This window comes from Emys orbicularis, chromosome 1 (genome assembly GCF_028017835.1).
Source record: "Emys orbicularis isolate rEmyOrb1 chromosome 1, rEmyOrb1.hap1, whole genome shotgun sequence".
Lineage (NCBI taxonomy): Eukaryota > Metazoa > Chordata > Testudines > Emydidae > Emys > Emys orbicularis.
The window spans coordinates 359,494,719-359,508,779 of NC_088683.1; the positions used below are offsets into that span (position 1 = coordinate 359,494,719).

The 14,061-nt window shown below is 50.5% G+C and overlaps 1 protein-coding gene across 1 annotated transcript in view; it reads left to right on the forward strand.

Annotated features, from left to right (window-relative positions):
• Positions 1-5,919, forward strand: part of CHRDL2 (chordin like 2) — a 63,341-nt gene extending 57,422 nt beyond the window's left edge. The window contains exon 11 of the mRNA XM_065423381.1: positions 5,840-5,919. Coding sequence (XP_065279453.1) covers positions 5,840-5,919 — 80 coding nt within the window. The remainder of the gene's footprint in view (positions 1-5,839) is intronic.
• Positions 5,920-14,061: the final 8,142 nt, after the last annotated feature.

Consider the following 14,061-nt stretch of genomic DNA (forward strand, 5'->3'; position numbering starts at 1 on the left):
AGGTTACATCTCTCCAAAGTCCGTAAAACTGTTTGATTTTTATATCTAATCCATCTGGCATTACCGGAAAAAGTGATGCAATGGCTTTGACAAAACACTCCCCGAAATATTGAAATCCTCCTTAATGTTCCTGGAAGTGTGTAAATGTTGTAATAACCTGGCACCACCAGGCCACATGCTGACAGAGAGTGGTTGTGGAGGGCTTGAGCTGCACAGTCATTCACTGCTTGGTCCAGGCCAAGACTGATCATCTGATAGCTGTTCAGCAGCCTGTGTAACAGGAAAGTGAGGGTCTCTGCTCAGTGGAGCCGTGTCAGAGAATCCTAGAAATCATAGAAGGAACACAAGACCAGCCAGGAGTGGAGGAAGCTTCCTAAAAGTGGGGGGGCCACTGGCACCCAAACCGTGCCCCCCCTGCCACCCTCTGAGGCCCTGCCCTCACACCACCCTTCCCCCCAAGACCCCACCCCCTGATTTCTCCTCTCTGCCCCCTCCCCTTGTCGCTCGCCCTTATGACCGGTAAAAAGGGGTGGGGCCATGGCCCCCGGGTCCCCCCTGCTCCGGTGCCCCTGAGTCCAGCCCCTTGGTTTGTGGCAGGACCTAGTAAACCTAGACAGTCCCTGACACCTGTTGGTCCAACTGTAGCGAGGCGCAGCTGGGCCCCTCTAGCTTCTGCCCCTGCTGCCCTCACAAACCAGTCAGGGACGCCTCAGGTTGATGCAATCGCCAGTGTATTTTATTTATATCTATTTCCCACCACTACCACCTTACTATCTATATACAGGATTTTACAGCCAGGCTTCACAAGCAGCAGACCAGAGCCACCAGTCCCTCTCAGCCTCTGGCCTCTCCCTGTATCTCCCTCCCAGCCTTTATAGCCCATGGCTACTTAGGCTGGCAGGTGTTTCTAGTTGCCAAGCAGGCAGGGCTATTCAGCCAGCCCCGATCCATTCCCCTTGATTGGGGCTGGCGTGGCAGGGGGCTGATTAAGCACTTCATGCCCAGCACCCTGTCAGACCAACCTGTTCTTAAAAACCTCCAATGACGGGGATTCCACAACCTCCCTTGCAAGCCTATTCCAGGGCTTAACCACCCTTAGAGTTAGAAAGCTTTTCCTAAATATCCTAATTTCCACCTCACAAATCCTTCTGTTATAATTAGCACCGATGGGCACTTTTGTCAGCAAAGGGGCCAGGGACTGAATGCATAGTGCAGGTGGAGATTCCCGCTCCACCTGGAGAGGGTCCAGCTAGGAGAGAGATGAAGTGTATATCAGGCCTTATCCAAAGCCCATTAAGTACATGGAACGACTCATTGAGTTCAGAGGGCTTTGAAGCAGGGTTGTGTGGGATTACTTGCCATCTGTCTGGTGGATAACTAGAAGACTTTAGTGTCTGAGGCCATCAGTCCATGTTTCCCTTCCTGGTCATTTCATGCATCCAGGTAGAGTTCCTCTAGGCAGCGTCAACCGACTCCATGAACTCCATTGCAGAGCAGCGGTGCTGTCGGGAGAGCTCGTTTTAAACCTTTGACCCTTGCGCCTGTCCCTGATTTTCATTCTTTGTCTTCTGTGTGCACTTAAATCCTGGGTTATGTGGTCCCTCCCTCACCTGAGGAGACAGGGCCTTTTGTTGATCTGGTGAGCTGTGCTCACAATCTCTGGATTTAAATAGACTGGCACCTTTTGTGAGCACTCACATTCCTGAGTCATGCACAGCGCGCCATTGTTTAAAGTCACGCACAGCGGAGATTTCAAGAACAAAAATTAATTGGGCTGCAAAATGTCCAAGGCAGAAATGCCTAAAATAACTGTTTAAAATTCCTTTTGTTCATCCTTATTTCACCCACACAAGGATTAACACCATGTCATTGTGATCCTGTTTTTCCCCGATGAAGCTTCTGATGACCTAAACACCCTGCCCTCTGCGATTTCACAAGTGTGCTGCTCTGAAAGGGTCTGTGGTGTGAAAAAATAGCAATGTTGTGAAATCATCAATTACAGTTACCGAGATTTCTAGGAAAGCCTTGGCCAGCAATTGCCCAGTGACAGGAGACTAATTCAGCTAGAAAATATTCCTCCCGGATATGACAGTATTAGGGATACACAATCCTTCCTGGGATTAAAGGGGCTGAGATCAGCTACTGGGAGAATAAGGAAGGTTTCAAAGTACTGTATAGAATATTGGAATGGGAAACTTACTAGCAATACAAAAGACAGCCTCCCCCAACATCTTCCGTGGCTGATTTTCAGATGGGTGTACAATGATTATTGTGATATTTCACAGTAAAATAAATCTGAACCAATATACAACAGCACTTATTCGTTATAGTGTGTGTCCTAGCATATATATATATATATATATATATATATGGCCCCTTTACCATAGACTCTGAGCACCTCACAATTTGTAATGTATTTATTCCCTTAGCATACTTGTGAGGTAGGAATGTTTTATGATCCCCATTTTACAGATGAAGAAGTGAGGCACACAGAGACTAAGCCCTGGTCTACACTAGCGGGGGGGGATCGACCTAAGTTACGCAACTTCAATTACGAGAATAGCGTAGCTGAAGTCAACGTATTTAGGTCGACTTATCGCGGCGTCTTCATGGCGCTGAGTCGACTGCTTCCGTCGACTCTGCTTGCGCCTCTCGTGGCGGTGGAGTACCGGAGTCGACAGGAGAGCACTCGGGGTTCGATTTATCGCGTCTAGATTCGATGCGATAAATCGAACCCTGATAGATCGCTTATTACCCGCTGATCCAGTGGGTAGTGTAGACCTGCCCTAAGTGGCTCACCCTAGGTTATACCGAAAGTCTATGGCAGCACTGGAAGTTGAACCCAGCACTCTTGGATGCCCAGGCTACTGTCCTACCCACCGGGCCATCCTTTCTCTCTGACTCAGCTGACACTCTGTATGAGTTTAATGCCAATAAGAGCTAGGCAAATACTGCAAAATATTTTCCACTTGAATTTTTAATCTAAGGTCCTTCCCAGCCCTTTGTACAGTCGAATGCCAAGGTTTTACTAGCAAGAGCGTTAGCAGAAAAGGAATTTTAAATTTGTAATCCAGAAATCTAGGAGAAAAGGAATTACACTTAGCCAATAAGAGGCCAGAAAAAAAACCCATCGCAGGGGGGTTACGACCAATCACAACAAGGTTGTGGTTTGTGACCAATCACAATGAGGTAACAGAATGTGAATTTCAGATTTCCAATGATGAGCTGGAGAGTTAACAAATTTCACCCCCAAAATGTGTAGAATTGGTTTTAACAATGAATTCATTTGAGAAACTTGTGATACTTTCTTGGATGCTCCGTGAACACAAAAAGAAGTGCAGTTCTTCCAAAAAGCACAATACAAATGATTAGTTCCAATAATACTTAACACTTCTATCACTTACCATATTGAAAGTGCTGTACGAAGATAAAGGGCCAGATTTTGAGCTGGTGTAAACTGCCTTCACCAGCTGAGGATCTGGCCCTAACTAATTAAACTGCCCAATACTTTTCGGAGGTAGATGAGGATTATTTAATCCCCATTTCACAGATTGAGAAACCTTGTAGGTTGGGTGATTTGCCAGAGATTACACAGGAAATCTTGGGCAGAGATTGAAACCACATCTCCTGACACCCACATGCTATTTTGAGTAGTTGTAGTATAGTAGTGCATAGAGGCCCCCATTGAGATCATGCTAAGCATGGTATACACACATAGTAAGAGCAGTCCCTGGCCCTAAGATCTTATAGTCTAGGTAGACAAGCCAGAACTAAGAGGGAGAGGAGAAAGAGGCACTGACATGTGAACTGACTTGACCAAGGTCACACAGCAAATCAGTGGCAGAGCCAAGAATAGCATTCAAGTCTTCTGAGTCCCAGAGCAGTGCCCTAGGGCTACACTGCCTCAAATCTGCCCTTCCTCCCAAGAATCATGGAATAGGTTGGAGTAACTCTGTGGAAGGTTTTAAATTGGAATGACCGGGGAGCCATTGGAGGATGTGATTGTTTCGTACTGTGAGTGTATTTCTGGGCAGTAGCTTGCTATATATGCTTGATTCTAGAGAGCTGGGATTTAGGGGGCTCAGAATGGGAGGAGTCTTTGCACAGCAGTCTTATTTCCGTGTCAATCATGCATAGCCTCCATTGCTATACAGGTTGAAAACTGTATAGCAGGAAGAAAAAGGTAATAGGACCCCTGGGTTGCTGGTTTTCTCTACATCTCCTTCCTTATCTAACCCCAACACTAACCCTAACCCTAGGCCCTTCACTGTAGCTTTTGGGCAGAGGGGCCAAGGTCTTTTTCTATTTGGGGTTTGCGGTTCCAACTGAAAATCATAATGGAAAACTGATGTGGAAAGCCCCTAAAATCACCGCAGCGGGGATGGTTTCAGGATCTCCCCCTCGCGTTTGAAATCCCCATGCTCTGTGGAATCCCAAGATGGAGTCAGGGTTGATGGGGCACTATATTAATGCAAAAAAATAAAAACTAATGATAATGTAAGTTCATTATTGGCAGGTCTCCTTGGTGAGATCTTACAGACGTAAACATCCTCCGTGAAGCATGGATTGTAAAGGCCTCAGGGCACAGATTAGGAGTTTAGCTCTGGTCTTCCTTAGCCACCTTTCTCCACCAGAGGTTTCTGAATGCTACCCTCTACCCTGTGGATGGCTAAGTTTCAGAGGCGATGTGATCCATGGAGATATTTGTCTTTACTCAGACCCACTTCCATTGAAGTCAGGGGGCTGAGCACAGACTGCAGGATCACGTCCATAACTTCATCGATTTTAGGGCCAGCAGGGATCACTCTGATCACCCTAATCTGACCTCCTGTGCAAAATAGGCCATAGAATTTCACTCTGCAGTGGAAGAAACTATTCTTCTATAATCTATCCTTTGCAAAATCCTCTCCTTTAGGATCTTTGAGGATGGGAGATGCAATATTAATGGTCTCATTGTTAGGGCCCTACCAAATTCACAGTCCATTTTGGTCAATTTCACGATCATAGGATTTTAAAAATAATAAATGTCATGATTTCAGCTATTTAAATCTGAAATTTCGCGGTGTCGTAATTGTAGGGGTCCTGACCCAAAAAGAAGTTGTGTGGGGGTCGCAAGATTATTGTAGGGTGGATTGCAGTACTGCTACCCTTACTTCTGCGCTGCTGCTGGTGGCGGCGCTGCCTTCAGAGCTGGGCAGCTGGAGAGTGGCTGCTGCTGGCCGGGAGCCCAGCTCTGAAGGCAGAGCTGCCACCAGCAGCACCACAGAAGTAAGGATGGCATAGTATGGTATTGCCACCCTTACTTCTGCACTGCTGCCTTCAGAGCTGGGCCCTCAGTCAGCAGCTGCCACTCTCTGGCTGCCCAGCTCTGAAGGCAGTGCAGGAGTAAGGGTGGCAATACCACGATCGCCCTAAAATAAATCTTGTGACCCCCCTGCAACTCCCTTTTGGGTCAGGACCCCCAATTTGAGAAACTCTGGTCTCCCCCGTGAAATCTGTATAGTGTAGGGTAAAAGCACAGAAAAGATCAGATATCACAAGGAGATGAGATTTCACGGTCCGTGATGTGTTTTTCATGGCTGTGAATTTGGTAGGGCCCTATTCATTGTACTCCCCCATCTGTCTCTTGTCTTATACTTAGATTGTAAGTATAAAATAATACTCTCTTTTTGTTCTGGGTTTGTACAGTGCCTAGCACATGGGGTCCTGGTCCATGACTAGGGATCCTGGTGCCATGATAATACAAATAATAATTATTTATTAGTATTACATTCCCAATAGGGCAAGTGTCGGAGAGTCATCTGTAGTGAATATCCATCTGTCTTCTCTTCTCATTTAGGTCACTGGAACAACTTCAGAGCCCAAACCTCAGGGCTTAAGATGACAGAGAGTCCAGAGAAAGAAACAAAGAACTTGTAAAAAAAACCCCAAAACAAATATATAGAGAAATGAAAAAGTTGCATTATTAAATAAACTCACACAGCAATAAAAGGAAAAAAAAAAGACAGATGTAAACTAAAAACTCAAGCAATCAAACCAGCGACGACAATAGATCTGAGTCTGAAACACGGCGACAATCACGGACGTGACACCCTTTGGAATGTTCCCAGAGATGGGTTGGGGAAGCCAACCCCTCGTCTCCTGCTTGTCCACGATTTCAGGGGGTGCAAGAAAAGGAGGAGAAGACAGGAGGGATGTGCTGTGAAGAGAGAAACTATGGGCTCTGGTTCCCAGCTGTTTTGTATCGCTAGCCAGTATCATGGGCTACCAGTGAACCAGTACAGGAGTCTCGTTGCTTCTACTGTTATCATCTGAAAGGAGACCTGCAAAGAGAGAAAATCGCCATTGTTTCCTTTGTATGCATCATTGTGATGTACAAAGCATTTAAAATACAAACTATATTACTTTAGAAATATCAGCGCTTGAATCTATTTTAGCCGGAAGACTCCTTGGAGGACTGGAGAACTAGTGATGTTATAATCTGATCATGGCAAATCTCCCAGGGATGTAGCCTCTTTGCAGACTGACCTAGGCCCTAATTCAGCCAGGACTTCAAGTACAAACGTTAATCCTGTGAGTAGTCCTACTTCCTTCAGTGGAACTATTCATGTTCTTAAAGTTAGGTGACATGCTTCGGTTCCTGGCTGAATCAGGGTCCTACATAGGGACGACAGAGCGGGAAGAGGATTTTTAGTTCAACTGTTTACAGAGCTTTATATCTCCTTTGATTTACTTACCGCCTATTTAACTCAAACTCTTGACAAAGAGGAAGGAGGAAAAACCCTCCTTGTGAAGGATTTGAACATCCTTCACCCTCTGTCTTCAACTGATAGACAAAGAAGCTCCCACTCCAGTTCTCTCGTCCTCGAAGGAGACCTCCAGCGACAAAATAGAGACAACAAGATTTGATATTCTTGATATTTCTAAGGTGGAAAAGGAGCACATTTTTTTTTGGAAAACACTAAGGGTGAAAATGGCTAGGCCTCCTTTATGCACCATAAAGAAAAAAATGCAGAACCAAGAGATTATTTTTTCTCTTTGCAGGTCACTTACATTTACTTTTCGAGAACAGGTGGTGATGTACAGCTCCAGGCTCTAAAGATTAAAAACCATTCATTACACTGCCCATGATAGCGAAGGGCCCAATTCATCCCTACTGTAACTGCACCACCATCAACAGCGTTACCGCAGGGTTGAATTTGGCCCAAGGTGTGAAATTTCCAACCCCCTATGTTTTTTCTGTGCTCATGTTTTTTTACTCTCCCCATTGAGAATTGCAACGGGCCTAGTGCTTTCGTTTGGTTTTATGAACTGTAGGAAATTCCCTGCATAGCTGCCCTCCCAGACAGGCATTACCTTGGCAAAGCACCGGCTAACACAAGGATGGGCACCTGATCCTTCACACAGCTTTTGCTCTGGTAATCATACAAGAATGTTCCCCCACCGCTGGCTAACCAGACACCATGGTCACTCGTTTATTGTCCTTTATGCACCTTGCTCACCCCCATACTCCTCTCCGAGCACACAGGTGATACAGTGCGAACCATACTCTGCTCTCCATTACACTTGTGTAAATCCAGAACAAACCTACTGAAATCAATGGAGCTACTGCAGATTTACACCGGTGTGGCTTAGAGGAGAAGCAGGGCCATCATCTGTGCACTGCCTAGATCAGGGGTCTCAAACTCAAATCACCACGAGGGCCACATGAGGACTAGTACATTGGCCCGAGGGCCGCACCACTGACACCTTTTCATATAAAGGTACAAAAGCCCCACCCTGCCCCCAGCCCGGCCCCCACTCCACCCCTTCCATGAGGCCCTGCCCCTGCCCCGCCTCTTCCCACCCCTTCCCCGCCCCCATTCCAACACCTTCAACAAAGTCCCCGCCCCAACTCCGCCCCCTCGCTGCCCCTATTCCAACCCCTTCCCCAAATCCCCACCCCTGGCCCGCCTCTTCTCCGCCTCCTCCCCTGAGCGCTTGACTCCCGCACCTCCCCCCTCCCTCCTGGAAAACGCTAAGTGCTGCCAAACAGCTGTTTGGCAGTGGGAAGCGCCTGGAGGTAGGCAGAGGAGCGGGGACGAGGCATGCTGGGGGGGGGTGGCGGGTGAGGGGAGCTTGGGGCCGCAGGAAATAGCTCCGGGGGGGGTAAGGGGGGGCCTGGGGAGCTTGGCGGGCCGCAGCAAATAACTCTGCAGGCCGCATGCGGCCCGCGGGCTGGGTGTTTGAGACCTCTGGCCTAGATGGCTCCTAGTGTAGTGGATGAAGGGGCTTAACAAAATGAACGTCACTGAAATTCCTCTGGGGTTAAGTCCAGACCGTGAGAGGGCAGCAGAAACAGTTCCTTGTATCCATCAGCAGGGAGTTACACAGGGTAGACTGGGACTTAATCGATTAGCACAGCCTTCCACAAGGTAGCCAGACTTTGATATGAATAATGCCAGTATAAAGCCAGAGCAATGACATTGGCAGTGTAACAGAGATCTGAGTCTGGCCTAGTGACTGTAGCTTGTACATTACCAAAGCCAACTTAGACTCTTGCATGGAGGCGGTGTCAGGCAAAAATGTTCAAACTTGAGTGCCTAAAGCCGAGCACCCAACTCCATGGTTAGGTAAATAGATGACCTGGTTTTCTGGAGTGCACAGCTCCTCTGCTTGCTACTGCATCCCTGTGAGGGCCAACGGAGTTAGTCATAACTCCTAGGTTACTGAGGTTGTCTTCAATCACCAAATCCATCTCAATGCAGTTCTAATCCCGACTTCAAATTCTGGGGAACCAAAGACAGTTAAAGGCACCAAAACGAGCGATAAATGCCTCAGCACCTACCAGCAAAGCCTTGAAAAATTCAGCGTTTGCCAACGATAGTGCTTACTGCTACTATACTGCATTATGCTAAATCCTGAGGCATGTCTGATACCGCTGGGTGGTCACTGGTGGCTTCTTACTGGGAGCCACAATACCCACCTGAATGGGTGACGTCAATTTAGACACCTTCACAGGTTCTTGCTGGCACATGTTTGCAAACGAGACAAACAGCTCCACCCTGAACCAGCCCCATATTTCACCCCCTCAGAGGAAGAGTCTCTGGGAGTCCCAGTCCCTGCTTCCCCCTGGCTCCAGGGGAGGAATAAACTAGACCAGCCTTTCTCCTAGTGCAGGTTACTCCCCCTCCGGGCTGTGCTGGCCATTGCCCTGGGCAGGGGGAGCTAAAGCTCTGCCTACTCGTGCGAGATGGGGAATCGGGGACCATCAGTAGCTGCCCTCCCCTCTTGCAGGGTCTGGAGACGCAGCTAGTCCCCCCACAGAGGAGTGAGGGGGTGCCTTACACCCCTTTCCTCCCCTGCCTGGGCTCGCAGCCAGGCTCACACCTGAGCCCTGTCAGTTTGCAGGTGGATGGAGATTGTGCTTTGCCTGACACACAGTAGCTGAGCATGAAGCGCTTTTCCCTTGTGCCCAGCCTCAGGCGCTGCCTCTGCTCTGAGGTAACCGCAGCCCCATACTGACGACCTCGGACACAAGGAGCGTAGTCCTCTCAGTTGCTCAGAGTCAGTCGGAGCTGAGGGTGCTCAGTGCTTCCGGGGAAGAAAATGCTGCAGCGGTGAGCTTTTCAATGAGGCTTCCTAGCTTCCCACCCCCATCTCCCATCCCAGTCAAAATGGCCTGGAGGTCCCTGCTGCTCTATCTTATTTCTTAGGAACTGCCAGGAAACTTTAAGCAAGACTACGTGGGGCCAGGGAAATCCTTCCGACCAGGGGCGCCCACGTTATGTGCAGGGGGCTGATGCAGCCCATGGTGTCATATAAAGTGGCACCCAGCCATGCTCTCCCTGTGGCGGCTGGGTGAGGACTAAGCCGATCAACAGCAGGTTTGCACTGCTGACGACTCCAAGCAACAAGCCATTTCTGGCCCTTGATCCAGGCTGATCGGGGCAAACGCTATGGTTGTACTTATTTTCTATTGAAACTTGATGTTAATTTATAGGCAAATTAGGGGGCTGATCCTGCTCCCACCGAAATCAATGGCAAAGCTCCCAGTGGCAGAGGGACTGAGCCCTAGGCGTGGCATGAGGGAGCCTGGTGAAATGCTCCAGCCCTTGATGCCACACAGATTGGACATCCTCTCTCGGCTTATGCTTACACGTCAATGGAAAACATTTCCTTGCTAACATAGCCTGCAAAGATGGAACCTCTGGAGTTCTCAGAGCTCTGGGGCTGAGAGCTAAACAATGCACTAAGGTAGCTCTTAAACACATTATTATGCCGGCATATATATATATATATATATATATATACCTCTCTCTATATACATATCTTACATAATATCTACTGACTATATTCACAGGAGGGAGCATCTCCCAAAGGGAAAGCGGAGCCATTTCTTCTCTGTTCATACGAGGATGGTGCGTGGTAGCATTGATGTGTACACTGCCCGGCAATAGCTTTGGGGGATTTTCAGATGGTTTGGTATAGGTATTTATCCCTGGGTTTGGTTTTGTTAAATCTATTTATTTGGAGATCCATATCTGTCTGATGAATCTGATTAAAGTATTTCTGAATCCACATGCCTGGCACCTTCTTTTATTTTCGAGGGTTGCTATGGTATTTTTCATACCTATGCATCATAGACCCCACACTGCCTATATTGAGCTAAGGCTCCCGTTACCATGGTACCTGAGCACCTTTATGACACCATTGCTGTAGTATCCCCATTGTACAGATGGGGAACTGAGGCAGACAGAGTCTAAGGCCCAGATCCTCAAAGGTATTTAGGTGCCTAACTATCATTGAAATCAGTGGGAGTTCGGAGCCTAAATGACTTGCCCAGGGTCACACATGATGTCTATGGCAGAGATGACCACTGAACCCAGGTCATCTGCATTCCAGGCTAGCGCCCTGCTCACCGAACCATCCTTCCTCTTTATAAAATGTAGATAACCGAGACTCGCCTTTGCTGCACGTGGTGGGGGTTGGGGCTTGGGCTTGGAGTGGGGGGGTGTGTCGAATTCTTTCCCTGCTTCTGCCAGGGAGTTCAGTGGCCCACATGTAACAGTCACATCAGTGACGCTCTAGGGCAGCAGGGCTTTGCTGCTCTATAACTTTATAAAGTGTGTGGAAAACGAGCCCGGTGCACGGCACACCCTTTGCTAGCAAGGGAAATCTGGCTCAGGATTACAATGAATTATTATTTGTATTACAGGCGCTGCAAGAGGCCCCAACCCAGATTCAGGACCCCATTGTGCTAGGCGCTGTACATATACAGGAGACAGGCTGTGCCCCCAGAAGCTTGCACTCTACAAAGACATGACAGACCAAAGCTGGGAGGGGGAAAAGGGGCACAGAGAGGAAGTGACTTGGCCAAGATTACACAGGACGTTATTGGTCAAACCAAGACTAAGACCAGGGCCGTCCCTAGCTATTCTGGTGTCCTACGCATCCCCCCTGTGGGGGCGCTGTGTGTGGGGCCCCAGGCTTCCGTGGGGGTGGGGAGCTGGCCCCAGGCCTCCATAGGGGTGGGGGGGGCTGGCTTGGGGGGACAGGGGGGAACCACCCCCCAGCACTCACCAGCGGCGCGGCTGGGGCCGGGGCCCTGCACTTCCCACTGCCGGTGAGTGCAGGGGCCCGGCCCTGCTGCAGTCCTCAGGGAAGTGGGAAGAGGCGGGGTGAGGGCGGAGCAGGGCGAGGACTTGGGGAAGGGGTGGAGTGGGGGCGGGGCTGGGGTGGAGCAGGGGCGGGAAGAGGTGGGGTGGGGGTGGAGCAGGGGTGGGGGCTTTGGGGAAGGGGTGGAGTGGGGGCGGGGCTGGGGCGAAGCAGGGGCGGGGGCTTTGGGGAAGGGGTGGAGTGGGGGCGGGGCTGGGGTGGAGCAGGGGCGGGAAGAGGTGGGGTGGGGTGGGGGTGGAGACTTTGGGGAAGGGGTGGAGTGGGGGCGGGGCTGGGGTGGAGCAGGGGCGGGAAGAGGTGGGGTGGGGGTGGAGCAGGGGTGGGGGCTTTGGGGAAGGGGTGGAGTGGGGGTGGGGCTGGGGTGGAGCAGGGGTGGGAAGAGGTGGGGTGGGGGCTTTGGGGAAGGGGTGGAGTGGGGGCGGGGCTGGGGTGGAGCAGGGGCGGGAAGAGGTGGGGTGGGGGTGGAGCAGAGGTGCGGGCTTTGGGGAAGGGGTGGAGTGGGGGCAGGGCTGGGGTGGAGCAGGGGCCGGAAGAGGTGGGGTGGGGGCTTTGGGGAAGGGGTGGAGTGGGGTTGGAGCAGAGGTGGGGGCCCTGGGGAAGAGGCGAAGCAGGGGCTGGAGCAGCACGCAGCTGTGTAGGGCACCAGGAAATGTGGTGCCCCAAGTTTCCTGGTGCCCTACGCAGCTGCGTACTTTGCATATGGGTAAGGACGGCCCTGACTAGGACCCCAGTCTTCGGCATGCTAGGCTAGGAGCACGCAGGGCTGGACATACATTCTGACGTGAGGAATGGCGGGAGCAAGCTGCAGTGCAAATGGTACATGAACCATTCCTCAGTGACGCCTCCCAACGCGCTGCAAGGGGAGGAAGATTGGCTAAGACCATTCTACAGATGAAAGAAGTGAGGCATAGCCAGACTCATGGTCTGAACCTGCCACCACTTCTTAACCTCCCAGCAGCAGCAAGAGTGATGTCGTGTGTCCTCTGTCAGTTCTATGCACCAAGCAGGTCCTCTTCACTCCAGGGCCAGTCAGCATTTCTCCCCCCCCCCCCCCCCCCCGGGGCTCTTTCTGTGTCCATCCGTGTTGGGGCCTTCTACAGCGCCCATCGCCTTCGTATCCACTTTGTTGGGGTTAAATACCTAGATACTAATGGAAATGAACTAGTAATAATATCAAAGAAAAGACAGCGTATGCTTTGAAGAGAAAATTGCTCCAGAGTCTGTTGCATTAACCTTTGCTGTCTGGTGCCACCAGATCTCAAACTCAGGCTTGTGGGAGTTGTCAGGTCAGAGCCATACCATCTGCATTGCCACCTTATAGGCTCAGATGAGGAAACTGCAGCAGGTACCCCACACCCAGGAGTTACAGCCCTTGACTCAGTGGGATCTGCTGGCTAGCAGCAGATTGCTGATTGGACACCTCTTAGTATAAAGCTTCCTGTACTTAATATATAGAGATATACCTATCTCATAGAGCTGGAAGGGACCCTGAAAAGTCATCAAGTCCAGCTCCCCTGCCTTCACTAGCAGGACCAAGTACTGATTTTGCCTGAGATCCCTAAGTGGCCCCCTCAAGGATTGAGCTCACAACCCTGGATTTAGCAGGTCAATGCTCACACCACTGAGCTATCCCTCCCCCCACACTTGTTGTCTATACAACTTGTCACACCCCTTGTCTGTATAACTTGTCTCGTAGGCCTATTGCTGCCCACACGCTCCTCATCTCCCGAGATCAAGCTCCTGCTCATCCAAGCCAGTCTTCTGGGTCTGCCCATTCCCCATGTTGGCCAGCACCTTGCCTGCTCACCCACTGCCTTTCGCCCCGGACTGACACCCGGCGGCTGAACCTGTCTGCACCATGGTCTGTGCAACCCAGTTCGCCCTTCAAACAGCAACATCTCACTGATCTCTTGATGAGCCCCAGCTGCTCCCTGCCCACATGCATGGAGCATGCCCACCAGCCACCTGGCCTCAGCCCAGGGCTCAACTCCGTGGCCCAGCCTGCTCCTAGTGGGCTGTGAGAGTGGACAAGGGATCGGTCATGCTACCTACCCGAGTTACTGCAGCCTCTCCATTGCTGCGTTCATCCATGAGTGTACCTAGGCCTTCTGGGGGCACATGCCATTGGCCATTGCGCTGCTGTCCGCCAAGCCACTCTATGAGTCTCTCCCAGTGACTGGCAGGGGAACATACCTGCCTTTTGGGGCACCCGGGGGGAATTGTGGGAAGGACTAGGAGGACTATCAGCCCTCGAATGGTTTAGCCTGTGTCCTCACTCCAAAGTGGGCAGGTTACCAGCCTGAGTGAAAGCAGCACCCGAGCTGTAACCCAGCCCTCAGTCAGGGCAGTTAGTCTGGGTGGAAAGCCCGAAACTCGGGGGAGAGGGTTTTGTATGTGGACAGG